Here is a 20,674-nt window from a genome sequence, read left to right on the forward strand (position 1 = left end):
CAGTTTAGTGATTCAACACTTATATGCAATACCCAGTGCTCATCACAAGTGCACCCCTTAATCCCTATCACCTATTTAACCCAGCCCCCCACCCACCTCTCCTCTAGTAGCCATCAGTTTAAGAGTCTATTTCTTGGTTTGCCCTACCTTTTTTTCTTTGCTAATTTGTTTTCTTTCTTTTTTTTTTTTTTTTTTTTTGGCCAGGCAAACACTAATTTATTTATTTATTTCTACTATTTTATTTTATTTTATTTTATTTTATTTTATCTATTTTATTTTATTTTATTTTTTTATAATAGTATTTTTTATTATGTTAGTCACCATACAGTACATCCCTGGTTTTTGATGTAAAGTTCCATGATTCATTAGTTGCATATAACACCCAGTGCACCATGCAATACGTGCCCTCCTTACTACCCATCACCAGCCTATCCCATTCCCCATCCCCCTCCCCTCTGAAGCCCTCAGTTTGTTTCCCAGAGTCCATAGTCTCTCATGCTTCATTCCCCCTTCTGATTACCCCCCCCTTCTTTATCCCTTTCTTCTCCTACCGATCTTCTTACTTCTTATGTTCCATAGATGAGAGAAACCATATGATAATTGTCTTTCTCTGCTTGACTTATTTCACTTAGCATTATCTCCTCCAGTGCCATCCATGTTGCAGCAAATGTTGGGAAAACGTTCTTTTTGATGGCTGAGTAATATTCCATTGTATATATGGACCACGTCTTCTTAATCCAGTCATCTGTTGAAGGGCATCTCGGCTCCTTCCATGATTTGGCTATTGTGGACAATGCTGCTATGAACATTGGGGTGCATATGGCCCTTCTCTTCACTACGTCTGTATCTTTGGGGTAAATACCCAGTAGTGCAATGGCTGGATCATAGGGTAGCTCAATTTTTAACTTTTTAAGGGACCTCCACACTGTTTTCCAGAGTGGCTGTACCAACTTGCATTCCCACCAACAATGTTGGAGGGATCCCCTTTCTCCACATCCTCTCCAACAATTGTTGTTTCTTGCCTTGTCAATTTTTGCCATTCTAACTGGCGTAAGGTGGTATCTCAGTATGGTTTTGATTTGAATTTCCCTGACGACTAATGATTTTGAACATTTTTTCATGTGTCTGTTAGCCATTTGTATGTCTTCATTGGAAAAGTGTTTTGTTTCTTAAATTCCACATATGAGGGGCGCCTGGGTGGCTCAGTCGTTAAGCGTCTGCCTTTGGCTCAGGGCATGATCCCAGGGTCCTGGGATCGAGCCCTGCATTGAGCTCTCTGCTCCACTGGGAAACCTGCTTCTTCCTCTCCCACTCCCCCTTCTTGTGTTCCCTCCCTTGCTGGCTGTCTCTCTCTCTGTCAGATAAATAAATAAAATCTTTTAAAAAAATTCCATGTATGAGTGAAATCATATGGTATTTGTCTTTCTCTGACTGGCTTATTTTGCTTAGCATAATACTCTCTAGCTCCATCCATGTGCTTGCAGAAGGCAAGATTTCATTCTTTTTTATGACTCAGTAGTATTCCATTATATGTGTGTGTGTGTGTGTATTGTGTGTATGTATACATTTTATATATATATATAAATTATATGTAAATAATGTATATATAGTGGTGTGTATATATAATATATAATACAGAAATATAATGTATAAATTATATATAATATATATGGTGTGCATGTAATATATAAATTACTATATATATGTGTGTATGTATATATATATGTTATATAATATTATATACACACACCACATCTTCTTTATCCATTCATCAGTTAATGGACACGGGCTGTTTCCATAATTTGACTATTGTAGATAATGCTGCTTATAAACATGGGGGTGTTCAATTAGTATTTTTGTATTCTTTGGGTAAATACCTAGTAGAGAAATTGCTGGATCATAGGGTAGCTCTACTTTTAACTTTTTGAGGAACCTCCATCCTGCACCAGCTTGCATCCCCACCAACAGTGCAGGAGGGTTCCCCTTTCCTCACATCCTCGCCAACATCTGTTGTTTCTTGTGTTGTTGATTGTAGCCGTTCTGACAGGTGTGAGGTGATATTGTAGTACAAACGAAAAGAAAATGGGAGAAGATATTCGCAAATGACTTCTCTGAGGAAGGATTAGTATCTAAAATATATAAGGAACTTATAAAACTCAACACCCCTCCAAAAATGGTACTAATGTTTTTTTAATTTAATGGATGTGGTTAATTCCATGTTTTTGCTTAAAATTTTCTTGTTTATAATGTGAGTAGTATATTGGTTTGAGACATTAAAGGCTACATCGAATGAGCATAATTTTGTCTGCAATTATCTAGCGTGTGATTTGTTTTTTATGTGGCTTGGTAATGGTGTGCAGTTTGTAAGCTGGAGTGAAAATTTTGTTGATAAACCTTAATGTCATTGGTATAAGTGCACAAGCATCTTGGGCCTGGGTGGCTCAGTCAGTTAAGCGTCTGCCTTCAGCTCAGGTCATGATCCCAGGATCCTGGGATCGAGTCCCACATCAGGCTCCCTGCTCCACAGGGGAGCCTGCTTCTCCCTCTGTCTCTGACTTTCTCTCTCTCTCTCTCTCTCTCTTCCTCTCTCTCTCATGAATAAATAAAATCTTTGAAAAAAGTGTCTTTTTAAAAGATTTTTTTTTTTAATTTATTTAACAGAGAGAGACAGCAGCCAGAGAGGGAACACAAGCAGGGGAAGTGGGAGAGGAAGAAGCAGGCTCCCAGCGGAAGAGCCTGACGTGGGGCTCGATCCCAGAATGCCGGGATCATGCGCTGAGCCGAAGGCAGACGCTTAATGACTGCACCACCCAGGCGCCCCCAAAAAAGTGTCTTAAAGCTGCCTTTTGAGCTTCAGTAGAATTAAGCATGTGAGTGATCAATTTTTTTTAAGAATTTACTTATTTGAGAGAGGGAGAGAGCAAGCAGAAGGAGGGGCAGAAGGAGAGGGACAAACAGACTCCCTGCTGAGCAGGGAGCCTGATGTGGGGCTTGATCCTAGGTCCCTGAGATCATGACCTGAACCAAAGGCAGATGCTTAACTGACTGAGCCACCTGGGTGCCACATAAGTGATCAGTTTTGAGAAGGGGGTAATATTATTGGATAAGATACAGCCTGGTATGTGTTCAGGCAATCCTGGTATGGTTGGGGCATAATTTGAAAAATTGAATTTAAGTATGGGTTGGTTTTGTGGTGTAGGGAAGTTTACCTGGTATTCAGGGGCTAAAGTGTTAGTGGTATCTCTCATACTCGTTGGGATATTAACCATACCTATGATTACAATGCAGAGGACTGGCCACCAAATCTTGACAGTCACGTGGTAAGATGGGTATGTTTGCAAACAGAACGATGTCCTCCGTTATTTCTCTGATCAGTCAGTCTTTGTATACGTTGACAATAATAGTATGGTAAAAGCCAACAAATATCAATGAAGTCATCTGTGTATGTGACCTCCACTAGTCCTGGTAAAGTTCCTAGTGCAGCTGCTAGTTCCGTTAAGAAAAGTCATTAAAATAAGGATTGCCTCATAGGAGTCAGCGCATCTCGGTGCTCAAAACAGTCCCATGTACCTGCAGTAACCAGCCATCATCATCTGACACGTCTTCAAGAAGTCTAAGAGATCTTTCCCGGGCTGCTTCCAGCAACGAGGTAATTTCCCAGTCATCTCCCCGTGTGATTTGTGCCAAGTCTAGATCATTGTCAGGAGATTCTGAGAAGTGTGGTATAGTAGAGTCCGGTATTTGGTGCTTCACTCTTAGGCCTCTAATGTGAAAAATCTTATTTTAATGCTGTGATAATTAGGCACATAGTGTAGTTAGCTAAGTTTCTGCACAGTGGTTGGGTCCTGTTACCACTATGGCAATTTCTGCAGTAGCAATAAATGAACTATCTGGTTAATTTCGTAAGACAAAAATCAGGAGAATATTGGTAATTATAAGGAGTATTTTTCCCAGTAGCGTTGTTGGCAGGAAACTAGATGGACACTGCGTGTTCATATCCTGATTGATGGTGTGATTGAATATGCCTGTGTTTCACTTGTCTTATAACGACAAGCAGACAGGTGGCCACTGCACCAGTGAGCAGGGGCATAAGGATTGGATACGGTATATAACAATTTGCTAACCTTTAGTGTGAAGAATATTGTATTTTACATGTTTTTGCTGTGCTCGTGTAATATAATGTGCATATGAGCACGCTGGCTATTAGCCAAAGTGTAACACAGTAGGCGTAGTATGATCCTAGCTGGTATGTAATTCTCTTCCAGTTATTCTTGAAGTATGCCCATGGGGAAAAGATCCTGGATTTTTTAAACTTTTAGCTGTCCTCCAGCCCCTGTGGTCTAAGAAGTCTTCCCATGTTCATGAGCACAATATTCTGTCATGTCAAACTGAACTGTCCCTCGGTTTTGTTGTTACCTTACATGGAAGTTCGGGTATGTCTCCTGGTGCCTTTTTCCTATATCTGGGGCAGAAGCGTTTAACATATGAGGACTATCTTTTTGTAATCTGTCTCTTTGATTTGGCATCAAGCAAGCCACGCCCAGCACCTGTTGGAAACTGCCTGTCAATTGTAATTGTCTTTTTCATAATCCATTAAATCTAGCTATGGGTCCCGCAGCTGGAGGTTACAAGCTAGATGGCAAGTCTATTGTAAGTCTCGCGGATCTGAGCTGAAGCTGCCGTGAGGTGAGTTCCCTGGGCGCTTTCTACTACTATTGGTGCCCCAAGCAAGCATCTCTTACTTGCTGTTGCATGGGCTGAGGGGCTAGATGCAGCCAGAGCTGTCCCCAATCTCAATATTTGTCTATCGTGATGGTGGCATACTTCTGTTGATTTGACAGTCCTCTGAAATCTATTTGTGTTAGAAAACAAAATGCGGTAGATTTGTATGTGGCTGTTGGTGTAGTTTGCCTGCAGTTGTCTATCAGCTGTTTACATCTCTGTAATGCCCTTTTAAGGGAACCTTGAGATTTCTTTCTGCGAACCACTTGTCTAAGGCATATGCTCCTGTGTGATCTCTCTGCGTATGTATTACCATAATTGTGGACGGAGTTAGTCGTACTTGCTGTTTCCTTATTTATGTGATATTGGTCTCTTCTCTTTCTAGTTTTAATGGTGGTACTCTACGTAACTTATGTTAGTTTCAGGGGTACAATATTGTGATTCAACACCTCCATACAACACCCGGTGCTCATCATAACGGGTGCACCCGTTATGCACCTGTTATCCCCATCACCTATTTCACCCTTCCCCCCCACCGCCCCTCTGGTAACTACCAGGTGGTTCTCTATTGTTAAGAGTCTATTTCTTTGTTTGCCTCTCTCTTTTTTTCCCTTTTGCTTATTTGTTTTGTTTCTTAAATTCCACATAGAGTGAAATCATATGGTATTTGTCTTTCTCTGACTGACTTATTTTGCTTAGCATAACACTCTCTAGCTCCATCCATGTCCTTGCAAATGGCAAGGTTTCATTCTTTTGATGGCTGAGTAATATTCCATTTTAGATATATACCACATCTTCTTTATCCACTCATCTGTCGCTGGGCTTTTTCCATATTTTGGCTGTTGTGGACATTGCTGCTATTAACATTGGGGTGCATGTGCCCCTTTGAATCACTGTTTTTTTATCCTTTGGATAAATACCTAGTGGTACAATTGCTGGGTCATAGGGTAGCTCTATTTTCAACTTTTTGAGGAATCTCCATACTGTTTTCCAGAGTGGCTATACCAGCTCGCATTCCCACCAACAGTTAAGAGGGTTCCCCTTTCTCTGCATCCTCGCCAACATCTGTTTCCTGAGTTGTTCACTTTAACCATTCCAACCGGTGTGAGGTGGTATTTCATTGTGGTTTTGGTTTGTATTTCCCTGATACCGAACGATGTGGAGCATTTTTTCATGTGTCTGTTGGCCATTTGTATGCATTGTTTGGAAAAATGTCTTCTGCACATTCATGTCTTCTACACATTTCTTGACTGGATTTCTTGTTTTTTGGGTGTTGGGTTTGATAAGTTCTTTACAGATTTTGGATACTAGCCCTTTATCTGATATGTCCTTTGTGAATATCTTTTCCCACTCAGTTGGTTGCCTTTTAGTTCTGCCGATTGTTTCCTTTGCTGTGCAAAAGCTTCTTACCCTGATGAAGTCCCAGTGGTTCATTTTTGCTTTTGTTTCCCTTGCCTCTGGGGACGTGTCTAGCAAGGAGTTGCTGTGGCCAAGGTCAAAGAGGTTGCTGCCTGTGTTCTTCTCTAGGATTTTGATGGATTCTTGTCTCACATTTAGGTCTTTTATCCATTTTGAATTTTTTGTGTGTATGGTGTAAGGAAATGGTCCAGTTTCAGTCTTCTGCATGTGGCTGTCCAGTTTTCCCAACACCATTTGTTGAAGAGACTGTCTTTTTCCCATTGAATATTCTTTCCTGCTTTGTTGAAGGTTAGTTGACCATAGAGTTGAGGGTCCATTTCTGGGCTCTCTATTCTGTTCCATTGATCCATATATCTGTGTTTGTGCCCGTACCGTACTGTCTTGATGATTACAGCTTTGTTTTGTTTTTTTTTTAAAGATTTTATTTATTTATTTGACAGAGATAGAGACAGCCAGCGAGAGAGGGAACACAAGCAGGGGGAGTGGGAGAGGAAGAAGCAGGCTCATAGCGGAGGAGCCTGATGTGGGGCTCGATCCCAGAACGCCGGGATCACGCCCTGAGCCGAAGGCAGACGCTTAACCGCTGTGCCACCCAGGCGCCCCTGATTACAGCTTTGTAATATAACTTGAAGTCTGGAATTGTGATGCCTTCAGCTTTGGTTTTCATTTTCAACATTACTTTGGCTATTCGGAGTCTGTTCTGGTTCCATACAGATTTTAGGATTGTTTGTTCCAGCTCTGTGAAAAATGCTGGTGGTATTTAGATAGGGATAGCATTGAATGTGTAGATTGCTTTGAGTAGCCTACGTCCATTAGGTTTTAATACTAGTGTTATGGGACTATTAAAACTAGATGACATCCCTGGAATGAGTATGCCCTGTTTTAATAATTCCATTATCTTTTCTGTGATTTCCTTATATTCCCTTTAAATGGGTATTGTTTAGTAAATGATCCCCTCTTGGGGTCTTGAAAGTTCTATGGATCTATTTTCATTTGTGCTAAGCGTGCCTTCTTATTTTTCATTTCTTTTTAATGGCATCTCTTCTTCATATAACTTGGGAATCAGATTCATTCCTATAATGTTTTCCAGGGGCAGGGCATTCACAAAGGTGTGTTTTATGGCTTCTCCATCATACATTAGCACTTCTGTTTCTATGGGTATTCCTTACTTTTCCTCCCAATCCTCCAGTGTTTATAGTTTTTCTTTTATTGGGTCTTTCTCTCTTTAATGATGATATTTGGGGTCCTGTATCTACTAAAAATGTATTTGTTATTTCTTTCCCTATTCTTAATGCTCATTGTAGGAATGGCCTGTTCCTGCTGTTCCATCTCAGAGTTCTCTAGTTTTTTTGTAAAAAAAAAAAAAAAAAGTTTTGGTAAAGTCCCCCTTTTCCTTTTGTCAGTAATTCTGCTTCTCTCTTGGTGGTTTATTTATTTTTTTTAAGATTTATTTATTTGAGAGAAAGAGTGAGATCATGAGCAGGGAGGGAGAGGTAGAGGGAGAAGCAGACTCCCCAGTGCAGGACTCAATCCCAGGACCCAGGCATCATGACCTGAGCCAAAGGCAGATGCTTAACCGACTGAGCCACCCAGGCGCCCTCTCTTGGTGGTTTAAATGAGACGTTTCTTTTCTCTCCTCTTCTGTCCCGATTTCTATATGCATTTCTGTTAACTTTCTCATTTCTTTGTTTCCTGTTTCTATATTGATTTCTGTTTCCTGTGCTTCCTTGTTGATATTTTCCTTGATTTCTTCCTGGATATCCTTGGTTATACTCTCTATTCCCTCTTCGTTGATTATTTCGATAATTCTGTGTTCTATGTCTATCACATGGCCTGTTTGTTCCCAGACACCTGCGCACTAGTGTTAAATGTAAACTTCTGGTGTGGTCTGTCTCTCTCAGGGGATGATTGCATGTATGTTCATTTGTATGAGCAATGCCTGAAGGTGTCATTGAGGGTTTGTGTATATTCTCACATCTCTTACAATCCTCATCCGGTGGATTTGGGGCTTTCTGGGCCATAAATGTTATCTTATGTGTTCCTGGTAGCTCAACCGACAATCTAAATATATCTATTACATCTTGCATGTTGTGGCATCCTGCTGATGCGTTCATAAGTGAAATTTTTTAATTTCCTGGGGCTCCCAACGGCAGAGCTCTTTTGATCTCATCAGTGACAGGCACCTCAGATGGTGTTGTGAACCTTCCCTGAATGTTATATCATTGCCAGAAGAGCCAATTTCAGCAATGTAACCAAGCCTGTTCTAGATCAGTCCAATTTATCTCCAAATTTGATGGAATGTAGATAGAGGAGTTCACTCCTTTCCACACTAAGGCAATCCAGTCCCAATGGGATAGAATCTTCGTGATGTATTTCACTGTTACTTCCATGATTGCATGGTTTAATGAGGGGCTTTCCACTAAAGAAGATACCTGATGCATTTCTGTCCCTGATAGTGCTATAATCACCACCCCCTCCCCAGGATTATCAGTCTCCTGGGTCCTCAGGTTGGGGGTCCTGTCGTCCCAAGGTTGGTGCATCCTTTAAACTGAAATTATTCATTGATTTGGCCTTCCTTATCACTCTGTTAGCTAGCTCTTTGCCCCTTTGTTGGTCCTGGTCCTGCTGCAAGATGGTTTTCATCAGTGAGACAGGACCCTCTGCTGTGGGCACTCAGAACACGTAGAGTTTTAAGTTTTTAGGATCCTTCGGATTTATGATTACATCTCCTAGAGTCCTGTTTGTGAGTTGCTTTCTGACTTCCAGCTCCATGGGGTACCCTGGGTCTTCTTCTCAAAGTAATGATGTCTGGCCTCTTTGCCCTCTCCGCCTTCTTTTTAAAGTGTCAGACGTGGAAGAGTCGGCATCTGGAGAGTCTGACAGTTGGCTGCAAAAGTCTTCCCCCTTTAAAGGGGTTTAATCAGTCTTGGGGCTTTGCAGACTTTGACAGGGGTGACTCCATCTTGCTCTCTATAAGACCTTATTTGGGATCTGTTTTAAGCTCTTGTTTTTTTGTTTTTTCTCTGAGAGTACTCATTTGGCCTTTGGGCCAACTTCCTTTAGGAATCAGACTGTTCCTAAGGGAACTGTGCTGGTACATGGTCTGATTCCTTGTAGGACCAGGCTGTTCCTGTTGAAACTGTGCTGTTTAGGAATTTGTCTCTTTACTCTAGAGAAAAACCTCTGACCAATGGCATCCCAGTGTATGCCTTGAGGACATTCACCCCCTTGGGACACTGGCTTGTTTTATGTTTAAAAACTATGGTCCCTCCTCCTGCATATTTATAACTAAGTGGACTGACTTATTTTTTATAATATTTTTTTATTATGTTATGTTAGTCACCATACAGTATATCCTTAGTTTTTGATGTAGTGTTCCATGATTCATTATTTTGCATATAACACCAGTGCACCATGCAATACGTGCCCTCCTTAATACCCATCATTGGCCTATCCCAGTCCCCCACCCCCCTCCCCTCTGAAGCCCTCAGTTTGTTTCCCAGAGTCCATAGTCTCTTGTGGTTCATTCCCCCTCGGTTTACCCCCCCTTCATTCTTTCCTTCCTTCTCCTACCGATCTCCCTGCTATTTCTCATGTTCCATAAATGAGTGAAACCATATGATAATTGTCTTTCTCTGCTTGACTTATTTCACTTAGCATAATCTCCTCCAGTCGCGTCCATGTTGCTGCAAATGTTGGGTAATCGTTCTTTCTGATGGCTGAGTAATATTCCATTGTATATATGGACCACATCTTCTTAATCCAGTCATCTGTTGAAGGGCATCTCGGCTCCTTCCACAGTTTAGCTATTGTGGACAATGCTGCTATGAACACTGGGGTGCATATGGCCCTTCTCTTTACTACATCTGTATCTTTGGGGTAAATACCCCGTAGTGCAATTGCTAAGTGGACTGACTTAACCAAAATAATTTAGAACTTCAGTGGCCATTATGGAAAATTGCAATCTCCCCAAACTTGTTTTACTCAAAATTAAATTAGAAAGCTGTGACTCCAAAACAAGCAAGCAAACAAAAAACTGAGTGGGATGCCTATTTTAAATGGTACCTTGAGGCTTCCAGATGCTCTCAGAATTCTAAGTCTGAACTTCGCTTCTTTGCGAAAACCTATTTCTAAATTAACTGAGGCAAACAATTGAAAGACATCAAAATGACTTCTGAGGCCTCCCCCTCAACCTCCCCCAACCCCCCCATGACATCCCCGCCCCCCCCATCCTCTTTGTCTGTGGGCAGGTGGCAGCCACCTTGTGCTCAGGCCCCACCCCCGGCACCATCTCGGCCAAACTTGTGTTTTCCGCCGAATCTTTCTCTGCTTCCTCCTCTTCTGAGCCCATTAAAACCTTCTTCTTTAAAGTTAAGTCTTCTGTTCCCTGGAATAAGACCAAATTGTGAGCCATAGTTAGAGTTTCATAAAGTGACTGTGGACCCCCATAAGTTTAACTTACCAACCTTCTTTCTCAGATTTATATCAATTAGGCCACATGCTTGTTGGTGAGAACCAGGCCAAACATTGGATGAAACTGGCCAGAAGGGAACAGCCCAAAGGGGATTTAGGGAAACAAACCCCTAACTTTTGGCAAGATGTTAGAATAGTCGCTGGAAGTCACTGAGCAATGGCAGTATTTTTTCCTAAGCCCTCTGATTGAAACAAAATTCAGGTTTGCACACAAAAGCCTGATGAATCTGTCCATGACTCTTATAGTCAACTCCACATTGTCTTTTAAGAGGATTCTGGCCTTCTTTAGATGTCGAATCCATGCAGGTAACATCTAACTCTGTCTATTAGCAGGCTGAACCAGGATCCTTCTCTTAGTTAGAAGGACCAGGGTAGAATGGGAAACTACCCTCTCCGGATTTGGTTTATTTGGCAAACCGGTTCTTGCATATCCTTGATGAGTCACCGAAAAGAAAGACTGCTAAAATTCTCAGTTTTCAACTTAGACAAAGCCAACCCGCCTTCACCCCTAGTTTCTGCTGTGATTGCGAAGAGCCAGGGCTTTGGAAAAAAGATTGTTATGAATTTAAGTGCTCAAGGCACTTTCTGCCTTCTAGTTAACCCTTCCAGTGGCCTCACAATTCTCAGTGATGGGTCTGCAAGGGCTCTTCCCAGTCTTCCTTCTCAATCAGCTTGGAGAAATCACTCTCCAGATTGGGAATTAGTCTCTGTCCGTATTGACATGGAAGCTACACTCTCAGTGTTTAAGCCCACTGCTATACAGTAGCCCCTGCCTCGGAGTATTAAAACAGTTCAAATTGTGGGGGTCCCTAATACACCTCAACGAATTCCTGTCTCCGAACCTATTCCCTTTTGTGTAGGCTCTTTGAGAGACACAGCCCCTTTTCTCCTTAGTCACTCTACCTCCTTCATGTATTAGGCTGAGATTTCTTAGAAACATATCATGCCAGAGTTTCTTTCTCCCAGAAGGGGGAAATAATTCTAGAATTTGACAGTAGTCATCAAAATAGCCAACCAGGGGAATTCAATAATCCTGTGACATCTTTTATTTGTTCTGTCTCCGATGGCACTATAGCTGAGTCTAGGGACACTGATTATTTATTCCTGTTGAATCAGATACCATTTTCTTTATGGGCAAAAATCCTTAACTGATATGTGCACAGTGTACCTGCCATCAAGATTCAAATAGATCCCTCAGAACCTCTTCCCATAATTAATCAATACCCTATAAATAAAGATGCTCTTCAAGGCATCAAGCCCATAATAGAAGATTACAAGTCTCAGGCCCTCATGACTCCCTGCACTGGTCCCCATAATATCCCTGTTTTACCGGTGAAATAACCCAGTGGCCGAAGATGGAAGTTTTTCCAGCACCTCCAAGCAATAAATACTGTTGTTATCCCTTGGCACCCTGTTTTTCCTAACCACTCTGCTACTAATACTCTCCCACTAGAAGCAAATTTTTCACTAGAATTGATCTGTGTAGTGCATTTTTGGTATTCCAGTTGATAAGGATAGCCAATAGCTTTTTGCTTTCACTTGGGAAGGATGGAAATACACCTGGGCAGTAGTGCCTCAGGGTTTCACTGAGAATCCTCCTTCCTTTTCACAAACCTTAGGAGCTGACTTGGATGACGGAAAGTTTTCTGCAGGCTCTGCTTTGTTTTAATACATCGTGATTTGCTTCTCTGCTCTCCTTCTCAAAACTCTGCACAGGAAGATAGCTTCCATCTGCTAAAACTTTTGGCCTTAAAGAGACATAAAGTTTCCAAAGAAAAATTGCAGTTTGTTCAACCTCAGGTTTGCTATTTAAGGCACCCGATCTCAGAATAAGGACTACATTTGGATGTAGATGCTTAATGCTGGCAGATTACCTTTTGAATCCCTGTGATAATTTATAGGAAACTCCTCTAACCAATGCAGATTTTTCATGGTTTACGGAGAGTTCTTATTTAAGGATAAAAATGGTAAACATGAGGCTGGGTGTGCTATTTTAGCTTCTTTTGAAGTCGTTGAAACAGCACCTTTACATTTGGCTGCTTCCCTTCAGCCTGGCACGCTGAGTTCTATGCCCTTACTCAACTTTGTATGTTAGCCGAGGGTAAACTGCATGTATGTTAATAGTCGGTATGCCTGTGGGGTAGCTCATGACTTTGGAATATTATGGAAACAACAAGGTGTCCTTAACTTCAATGGGAATACAATTTAAAATGGCTCCTGTGTTCAAAATTTATTACATGGCATACTTTTGTCAGCTGCTTTGGCTCTTAAGGTTCCTGGACGTGCCAGACTCAGCTCCCTGGAGGCCAAAGTAATCTCTCTCACTGATGTTTCCTCCAGAATTACTACTCTCAAGGAAATGAGTAGCCAAATCTCTGTTATGGCCCAGAAGGATATTCTTCCAAATGATAAATTTTGGAAAATTTGACGAGAGATACCCAACGGCTGGCCCGAGAGAGGGAAAAACCGTAATTGGAAACCTAGTAATTGTTGGCTTGATAAGAAAAAAAAAAGGCCTTCTCTTGTAGACATGCCAATGCTGCTTCTGTTAGAAAAGATTATCCTCACCTGAGGGACCTCTCTCAAACCTCATAGTGATGAGCGAACCCGTTTGAATAGTCAGGTGCTTTGACAGTGCTGTGGTGTTTGGCCGGTTTTGCATATCATTTCCCTTGTGCATATCATCCTCAATCCTCAGACTTAGTCACACATGCACTAAGTTAGGCACTAGGTCTCAACGGGCAAAATTTGTAGAGACCCTCCAAATACCTTGGCTGAAGGCATTGCCATTAGACCTTTCAAATCTCAGATCCATCCCATTGGGAACTCATACTTTTCTCCCTTGGGATAGTCACAGAATGCCCAGTGCACTTGGTCCCTGGCTCCTTTGACCCACCCACAGTTGATACAAGGAGATAGAGGTATATTTCAACAGTGGAAGGCTCTAATTGCTTGTATTAAAAATGGCCATGTTTGGTGATTGGTAGGAGAAGAAAGGGATAAAGAAAGGGGGGTAATCAGAAGGGGGAATGAAGCACGAGAGACTATGGACTCTGGGAAATAAACTGAGGGCTTCAGAGGGGAGGGGGATGGGGAATGGGATAGGCTGGTGATGGGTGGTGGGGAGGGCACGTATTGCATGGTGCACTGAGTGTTATACGCAACTAATGAATCATGGAACTTTACATCAAAAACCAGGGATGTACTGTATGGTGACTAACATAATATAATAAAAAAATATTTTTAAAAAATGGCCATGTTTGGTGGGGGCCTGAGTGGCTCAGTCAGTTGAGCATCCAACTCTTGAGCTCAGCTCAGGTCTTGCTCTCAGGGTCCTGAGTTCAAGACCTGCACTGGGCTCCATGCTGGGTATGGAGCCTACTTAAAAAAAAAAAAAAGCCAGCTTGGTGGACGAATCTTTTCATAGTGTACTTCTAGAAGCGAGTGACCTTAAGCACCTTGCAACCTAGAGATTTTGTCTGTTAGAAAAGACATCTCCAGAAAGACTCTTCAACCTCACTGGACAGGCCCTTTTTAACCTCACTGGACAGGTCCTTATCAGGGACTGCTATCCAACCCTTGTGCCACCACACTCCAGGGAATAGATTCTTGCATCCTGTGATGCAGCTACAGAAAGCACCAAAGGCCGACTGGAAGTGCCTACCGTCAGCTGATCTGAAAGTGAAGGTTTCCAGGAATTGAAGCAGGCCTCTGATGAGAGCTTTTCCAAGGTGTCCAGACCAGGCTTGTATACCTTTTTCTCACTGTGCTTCTTCCCTCTTCTGTATGGGAGCACAGTGGCCTCTCTGCATTTCCTTGCAAGCCCTTGCAAAAGGGGGAAACCTGTTCTTTCGATTATGGCCTTTTGGAAATAGCCTCAGGATCCTGGGAAAATTAATTTGTCACTTGCTTTTTCTGAAGGGTTAGAAAGTTCAGAATTCACAAAAGTTCTCTTTCATCTGAGCTGTACACTGACTTAGGATTCTTTTCCAAATTCATGGTCTCTGAATTTTCAACCTGACTGTGTTGTTGATAATACATTTTGTCCTAAGCAGTTCTTTTGAGATAGCAACATTCTTTTTTTTCCAGACAAAATAGATTTATTTATTTATATTTTAAATAATAATATTTTTTTATTATATTATGTTAGTCACCATACAGTGCACCCCTAGTTTTTGATGTAAAGTTCGATGATTCATTAGTTGCGTATAACACCCAGTGCACCATGCAATACGTGCCCTCCTTACTACCCATCACCAGCCTATCCCATTCCCCCACCCCCTCCCCTCTGAAGCCCTTAAAATTTAAAAATTGAGCTACCCTATGATCCAGCAATTGCACTACTGGGTATTTACCCTGAAGATACAGATGTAGTGAAGAGAAGGGCCATATGCACCCCAATGTTCATAGCAACATTGTCCACAATAGCTAAATCGTGGAAGGAGCTGAGATGCCCTTCAACAGACGACTGGATTAAGAAGATGTGGTCCATATATACAATGGAATCTTAGCCATCAGAAAGAACAATTTCTCAACATTTGCTGCAACATGGACGGGACTGGAGGAGATAATGCTAAGCGGAATAAATCAAGCAGAGATAACAACATTCTTTTAAAATGTCTTTGAAGTTTTCAAAAAGTTCATCAGCTACTGCTTTTTATGTTTACACCTGTACTGTATCTTCCCAAATGCCCTTGGTTAACTCTTTCAGTGTGCTCTCACAATATTTACTATTCTGCTCTTGTGACTCCCAGGAGGCATACTACGGGAGTTTCCCTTCGTAAGAACCTTTTCTCCCATAAGTCAGAAATCAGTACCAATGAATATTTCAGTTGGCTACTTTTCAGACCCGGAGTCCTGGTTTAGAACCATCACACAATTTGGAATTGTTATGTTATGTCTCCTCTTTTTCATAATTATTTTACATTTTATATTTTGTTGCCTGTCAAAACTTTTTAAAAAATGATGTACCCATGGGGTGCCTGGGTGGCTCAGTCATTGAGCGTCTACCTTCGGTTCAGGGCGTGATCCCGGAGTCCTGGGATCGAGCCCCACATCAGGCTCCTCCGCTGGGAGTCTGCTCCTTCCTCTCCCACTCCCCCTGCTTGTGTTCCCTCTCTCACTGGCTGTCTCTCTCTCTGTCAAATAAATAAATAAAATCTTGAAAAAAAAATGATGTACCCAATAAGGTGATACTACCTCGGTGCTCTAAGATGACCTCTAAAATGACCTTGGCAAGATATGGGCTTTAAGTGGAAGTATCTGAGAGTTTTTCCCTCTTAACTGTCTTTTTTACTCAAATGTGGCCTTCTGTGGTTTCCAAGTGCTATGCACTTTCCGTCCAATGTAGGATGTGACAGCCAGGAAGGGTCCTTCCTGGAACCAAGGGGCAAAACCACTAAGTATGGAAAACCTGACTCTTGATCAGTGATGCTTTCAAAGAGAGATCTTGATCAAAAGGGGGAAAGGTGAAGAGGGAATGAACCATGAGAAACTGTGGACTCTGGGAAACAAACTGAGGGCTTCAGAGGGGAGGGGGTGGGGGAATGGGATAGGCCGGTGATGGGTATTAAGGAGGGCACGTATTGCATGGTGCACTGGGTGTTATACGCAAGTAATGAATCATCGAACTTTACATAAAAAGCTAGGGATGTGCTATATGGTGACTAACATAATATAATAAAAAATTATTATAAAAAAATAAAGGATGTGTACCTTGGATGAAAAAAAAAGGGGGGGGGAGGTGAAAATTAATAAAAAGAAATCTCATTTAGAGTGGCGTTGGGAGACCAGCAGAGGGAGCATTGATGCCCTACCACTCATCAGTTGGTGACCCAACAGGGAGAGATGATCTTGCACATGGATAGTACTTTACTACCCCAGCAGGAGGAAGAAAGGCTCTCTTCCTCTCTGGCAGCAGTCCAGCTAATGAGAAGCAGCTATACTTTGAACTCCCCGTTCACTGTGATGGACATTTTGTTTCTAACAGACTTCCCAACTTCCCCTTTCCTCTGTAAAAGAGCTTTCATGTCCTATCCTGCAGACTCGCTTATGGCTCTGCCAAAGCTTGCTTGATCTGGACTGCAATTCTCTGCTATTCCCAAATAAATCCATTTTTTGCTGGTGAGATAACTGGCAGCTTTATTTTTACGGTTAATACCCCCCCCCTTGCAGTCTCTCCCATTATGCACATTTCCCACCAGAGTGGCACATTGTTACAATCAGTGAACCTACATAATTTACATTCAAGTGTACTCTTGGTGTTGTACATTCTGTGGGTTCTGCTAAATGTATAATCACATGTATCCACTTTGTAGTGTCATACAGAATAGTGTCACTGCCCTAAGATCCTGTGGTCTCTATTCATCCCTCCCCTGACTCTAACCTCTGGCAACTCCTGATCTTTTTACCATCTCCATAGTTTTGCCGTTTTGTGGAATGTCATATAGTTGGGATCATATGATGTTACGATTGATTTCTTTCACTTAATTACATCTATTTCAGGTTTCCTCCACATCTTTCAGATCTTGATAGCTCATTACTATTTCAGCATTGAATAATATTTTCCACTGCCTGAATGTAACAGTTTATTTTTCCATTCATCCGTTGAAGGACATCTTGGTTGCATCCAAGTTTGGGCAATTATGAATAAAGCTGCTGTAAACATCCATGTGAAGTTTTTTTGTGGAGACATAAGTTTTAAACTCATTTGGGTAAATACAGAAAGTGTGATAACTGGATTGTATGGCAAAAGTATATGAAGTTTGGTAAGAAACTTCCAAACTGTCTTTTAAAGTGGCTGTACCATTTTGCATTCCCACCAGCAATGAATGAGAGTTCCTGTGGCTCTGAATCTTCACCAGCATTTGGTGTTGTCAGTGTTCCAGATTTTGGCCATTCTCATAGGTAAATACTAGTCATCTTATTTTTTTAAATTTTGAATCGCAAGTGTGTTCTATATTTATATATGCAGTTTTATGTCAGTTATCTGATTGATATTTGTCATCCCCCTGTAGACTGTGGGTTCCGTGAAGGCAGGGACTATCTCTATTTTTGTTCATTTTATCACCTCTATGTAGTACAGTGCCTCAGGCATAGTAGACCTCAATAAATATTTGAACAAATGAGCAACCAGTCTTAGCAGCTGATTTGGAAGGTGAGCTATTTTTTTTTAAAGATTTTATTTATTTATTTGACCGAGACAGCCAGCGAGAGAGGGAACACAAGCAGGGGGAGTGGGAGAGGGAGAAGCAGCCTCCTAGCGGAGGAGCCTGATGTGGGGCTCGATCCCAGAACGCCGGGATCACGCCCTGAGCCAAAGGCACACGCTTAATGACTGTGCCACCCAGGCGCCCCTGGAAGGTGAGCTTTTACAAAAGGATCCAGTTCTACTGACGATAATGGAGCAGAACTTGGCCTGCTGAGACCATTCCTGGGACCCTAGTTCACCTGACGCTGTCAGAACTATGCAGCATCCACAGCCATGTTCAGAAGCTTCTGGTCATCTGGTGCAGGTGGTGCCTTTTACATAGAATTTAAATTACTCAATCCAATTCATCATCCCTTGGACAAATACCCAACTTTTCCTTTTTGCATCAGCTAAGGAGGAAAGCTGGCTTCTTACTCAAGCACATCTTCAGGGCTTCATGGATGTCTCTGTTTCTCAGGCTGTAGATGATGGGGTTGAACATGGGTGTCAGGATGGTGTAGAGCAGAGAGAATCCTTTGCGCAAGAGTCGTGAAGAGTTGGCCGAAGGCACAAGGTACGTGGCGATGAGTGTCCCATAAAACACTGTGACCACAGTGAGGTGGGAGGAGCAGGTGGAGAAGGCCTTTCTCCGGCCTGTGCCAGATGGAATTCTCAGGATAGCCACAAGAATGCAGGAATAGGAGGCAGCGATGAGGAGAAAGGGAACCAGAGTCACTGCAGAAGAGGTGGCGAAGGCAATGGTCTCAGTCAGTGAGGTGTCCACGCAGGAGAGATGGACCAGAGGGGTGAAGTCGCAGAAGAAGTGATCAATTTCATTGGGTCCACAGAAGGGTAGTGTAGACAGTAGGACCATGGTGATTGCTGTAAGGAGGAAGCAGCAGAGCCAAGAGCTGGCAGCCAGCCTAATGCAAAGGGGGCCAGTCATGAGGATGGGATAGCGGAGAGGTTGGCAGATGGCCAGGTACCGGTCATAGGACATCACAGCGAGCAGGAGACACTCTGTTGCAGCCAGGGATCCAAAGAAGTAGAACTGGGCCAGGCACCCAGCCACAGAGATAGTCTTCTGTTCAGCTATGATAATCAGCAACATCTTGGGGACAATATTGGAGGTATAGCAGATCTCTAGAAAGGACAAGTTCACCAGGAAGAAGTACATGGGGGTGTGGAGGTGCTGGCTGAACAAGACTAGCAGAACAACGAGGATGTTTCCAGAAATGATTATGACGTAGAAAGCGAAAAACGTTATAAAGAGGAAAATATTTAGCTGTCGGTTGGAGGAGAATCCTCGAAGCACAAATTCCACTATGGTCGTTTGGTTTTCCCAGGGCAGCATCACCATGCCTTGGCTTCCCTAGGACACCCAATGATAAGACATGCAAAGTGCAGAAAGTTCTAGCTTACGTGTAGACCATGGGCTGACACTGGGTGACTTTCATTCCCTGCTCAGGTTTTTGGAAGGTTTTTTTATTTGGGTGGGGGAGTATCATCTTTTGTTTCCAAAGCCTGAAATGGGAAAGAAAAGAACTTGCAGTGAGAACTCGTGACTGCTCCAATCCCCCTTCTTCTCTTACCTGTGTCTTCATTTTATCGGGAGTGATGTCAGGCTTTGGGGAAAGCAGGAAATTGAAGGAAGGGGAAGAAGAGTACAAAGGGGAGGAAGGACAGAGGAAGAACAGGGAAGGAGAATCATCTGCTGTGTGCTCATTGTGAATGCACTACGGTAGCTTGGGGGACCATGGAAAGAAAAGAAGGTCTAAAAGGAAGGTAGACATATTCCAAAGAGTTTGTGAACTCTCAGGTAGGACCTAGAGAATCGAGGGCCCAGGACAAGGAACCGTCCTCTCCCTCCTCAAGCACTGGTTATGCAGTGGTCCTACCCTATCTATGGTCCCTATCATATCTACTGTGAATTTTTCTCCTTTCAGCTTCTCAGTGAGTTGAGAGGTGTGTTTCTTATTTCTGTTACAGTTTCCAGAACATTACCAAGAGAAAATCACGTGAGTGCTCATGCTGGTATAATGCAGAGGCAGGAATGCTTTCTCTCCCAGTTTTAAAAATCAGGTCGTTAAAAAGATTTTATGAGGGGCGCCTGGGGGGCTCAGTCGGTGAAGCGTCTTCCTTCTGCTCAGGTCACGATGCCAGGGTCCTGGAAGCAGGGAGTCTGCTTCTCCCTCTCCCTCTTCCTGCTTCCCCTGCCTGTGCTCGTGCTTATGCTCTCTCTCTCTCTCTCTCTCTCATGCACATGGGCTCTCCCTGCCTTTCTCAAATAAATAATAAAATCTTACAAAAATATATTTTATGTTGGGCAGCAGTACATGGGAGAAGATTGAGAACCAGGTGGCCTAAGGCACCGTGTGCTACCAGCCAGTTGAGTATAAGGTAGCTGCAGGTTCTTTTGAATGAGATAAGAAGGCTCAGGTCTCCTCCTCACTTCCATCTAGGTCCAAGCCGTAGGCCCTACCCCAAAGTTCAGGACAGAGAGCGAGGACCCGCACAAGAAATACTGCTATCCTCAGACAGGGCCAGAGGCTGAAACCATTTGACTCTTCTCGACCACCTTGTACTAGATCCGTTACCTTCTTTTTTTTTTTTTAAGATTTTATTTATTTATTTGACTGGGAGAGAATGAGTAAGAGTGCAAGAGCTGGGGAGGGAGAAGCAGACTCTCCGCCGAGCAGGGATCCCAACTCGGGGCTCGATCCCAGGACCCTGGGATCACGACCTGAGCCAAGGGCAGACGCTTAATCGACTGAGCCACCCAGGCGCCCCCACAACTATTTTAAGAGGTAACCAATCCAGGGGGCACCTGGGTGGCTCAGTCAGTTAAGCGTCTGCCCTCTGCTCAGGTCA

General features: G+C 42.7%; 1 protein-coding gene across 1 annotated transcript; it reads right to left on the reverse strand.

Annotated features, from left to right (window-relative positions):
* Nucleotides 1-18,209: 18,209 nt before the first annotated feature.
* On the reverse strand, nucleotides 18,210-19,163 carry LOC113244901 (olfactory receptor 11A1-like). Its single transcript, XM_026484587.2, has one exon. The coding sequence runs from the start codon at nucleotides 19,161-19,163 to the stop codon at nucleotides 18,210-18,212; it is 954 nt and encodes a 317-aa protein (XP_026340372.1).
* Nucleotides 19,164-20,674: the final 1,511 nt, after the last annotated feature.

This window comes from Ursus arctos, unplaced genomic scaffold (assembly GCF_023065955.2).
Source record: "Ursus arctos isolate Adak ecotype North America unplaced genomic scaffold, UrsArc2.0 scaffold_12, whole genome shotgun sequence".
Lineage (NCBI taxonomy): Eukaryota > Metazoa > Chordata > Mammalia > Carnivora > Ursidae > Ursus > Ursus arctos.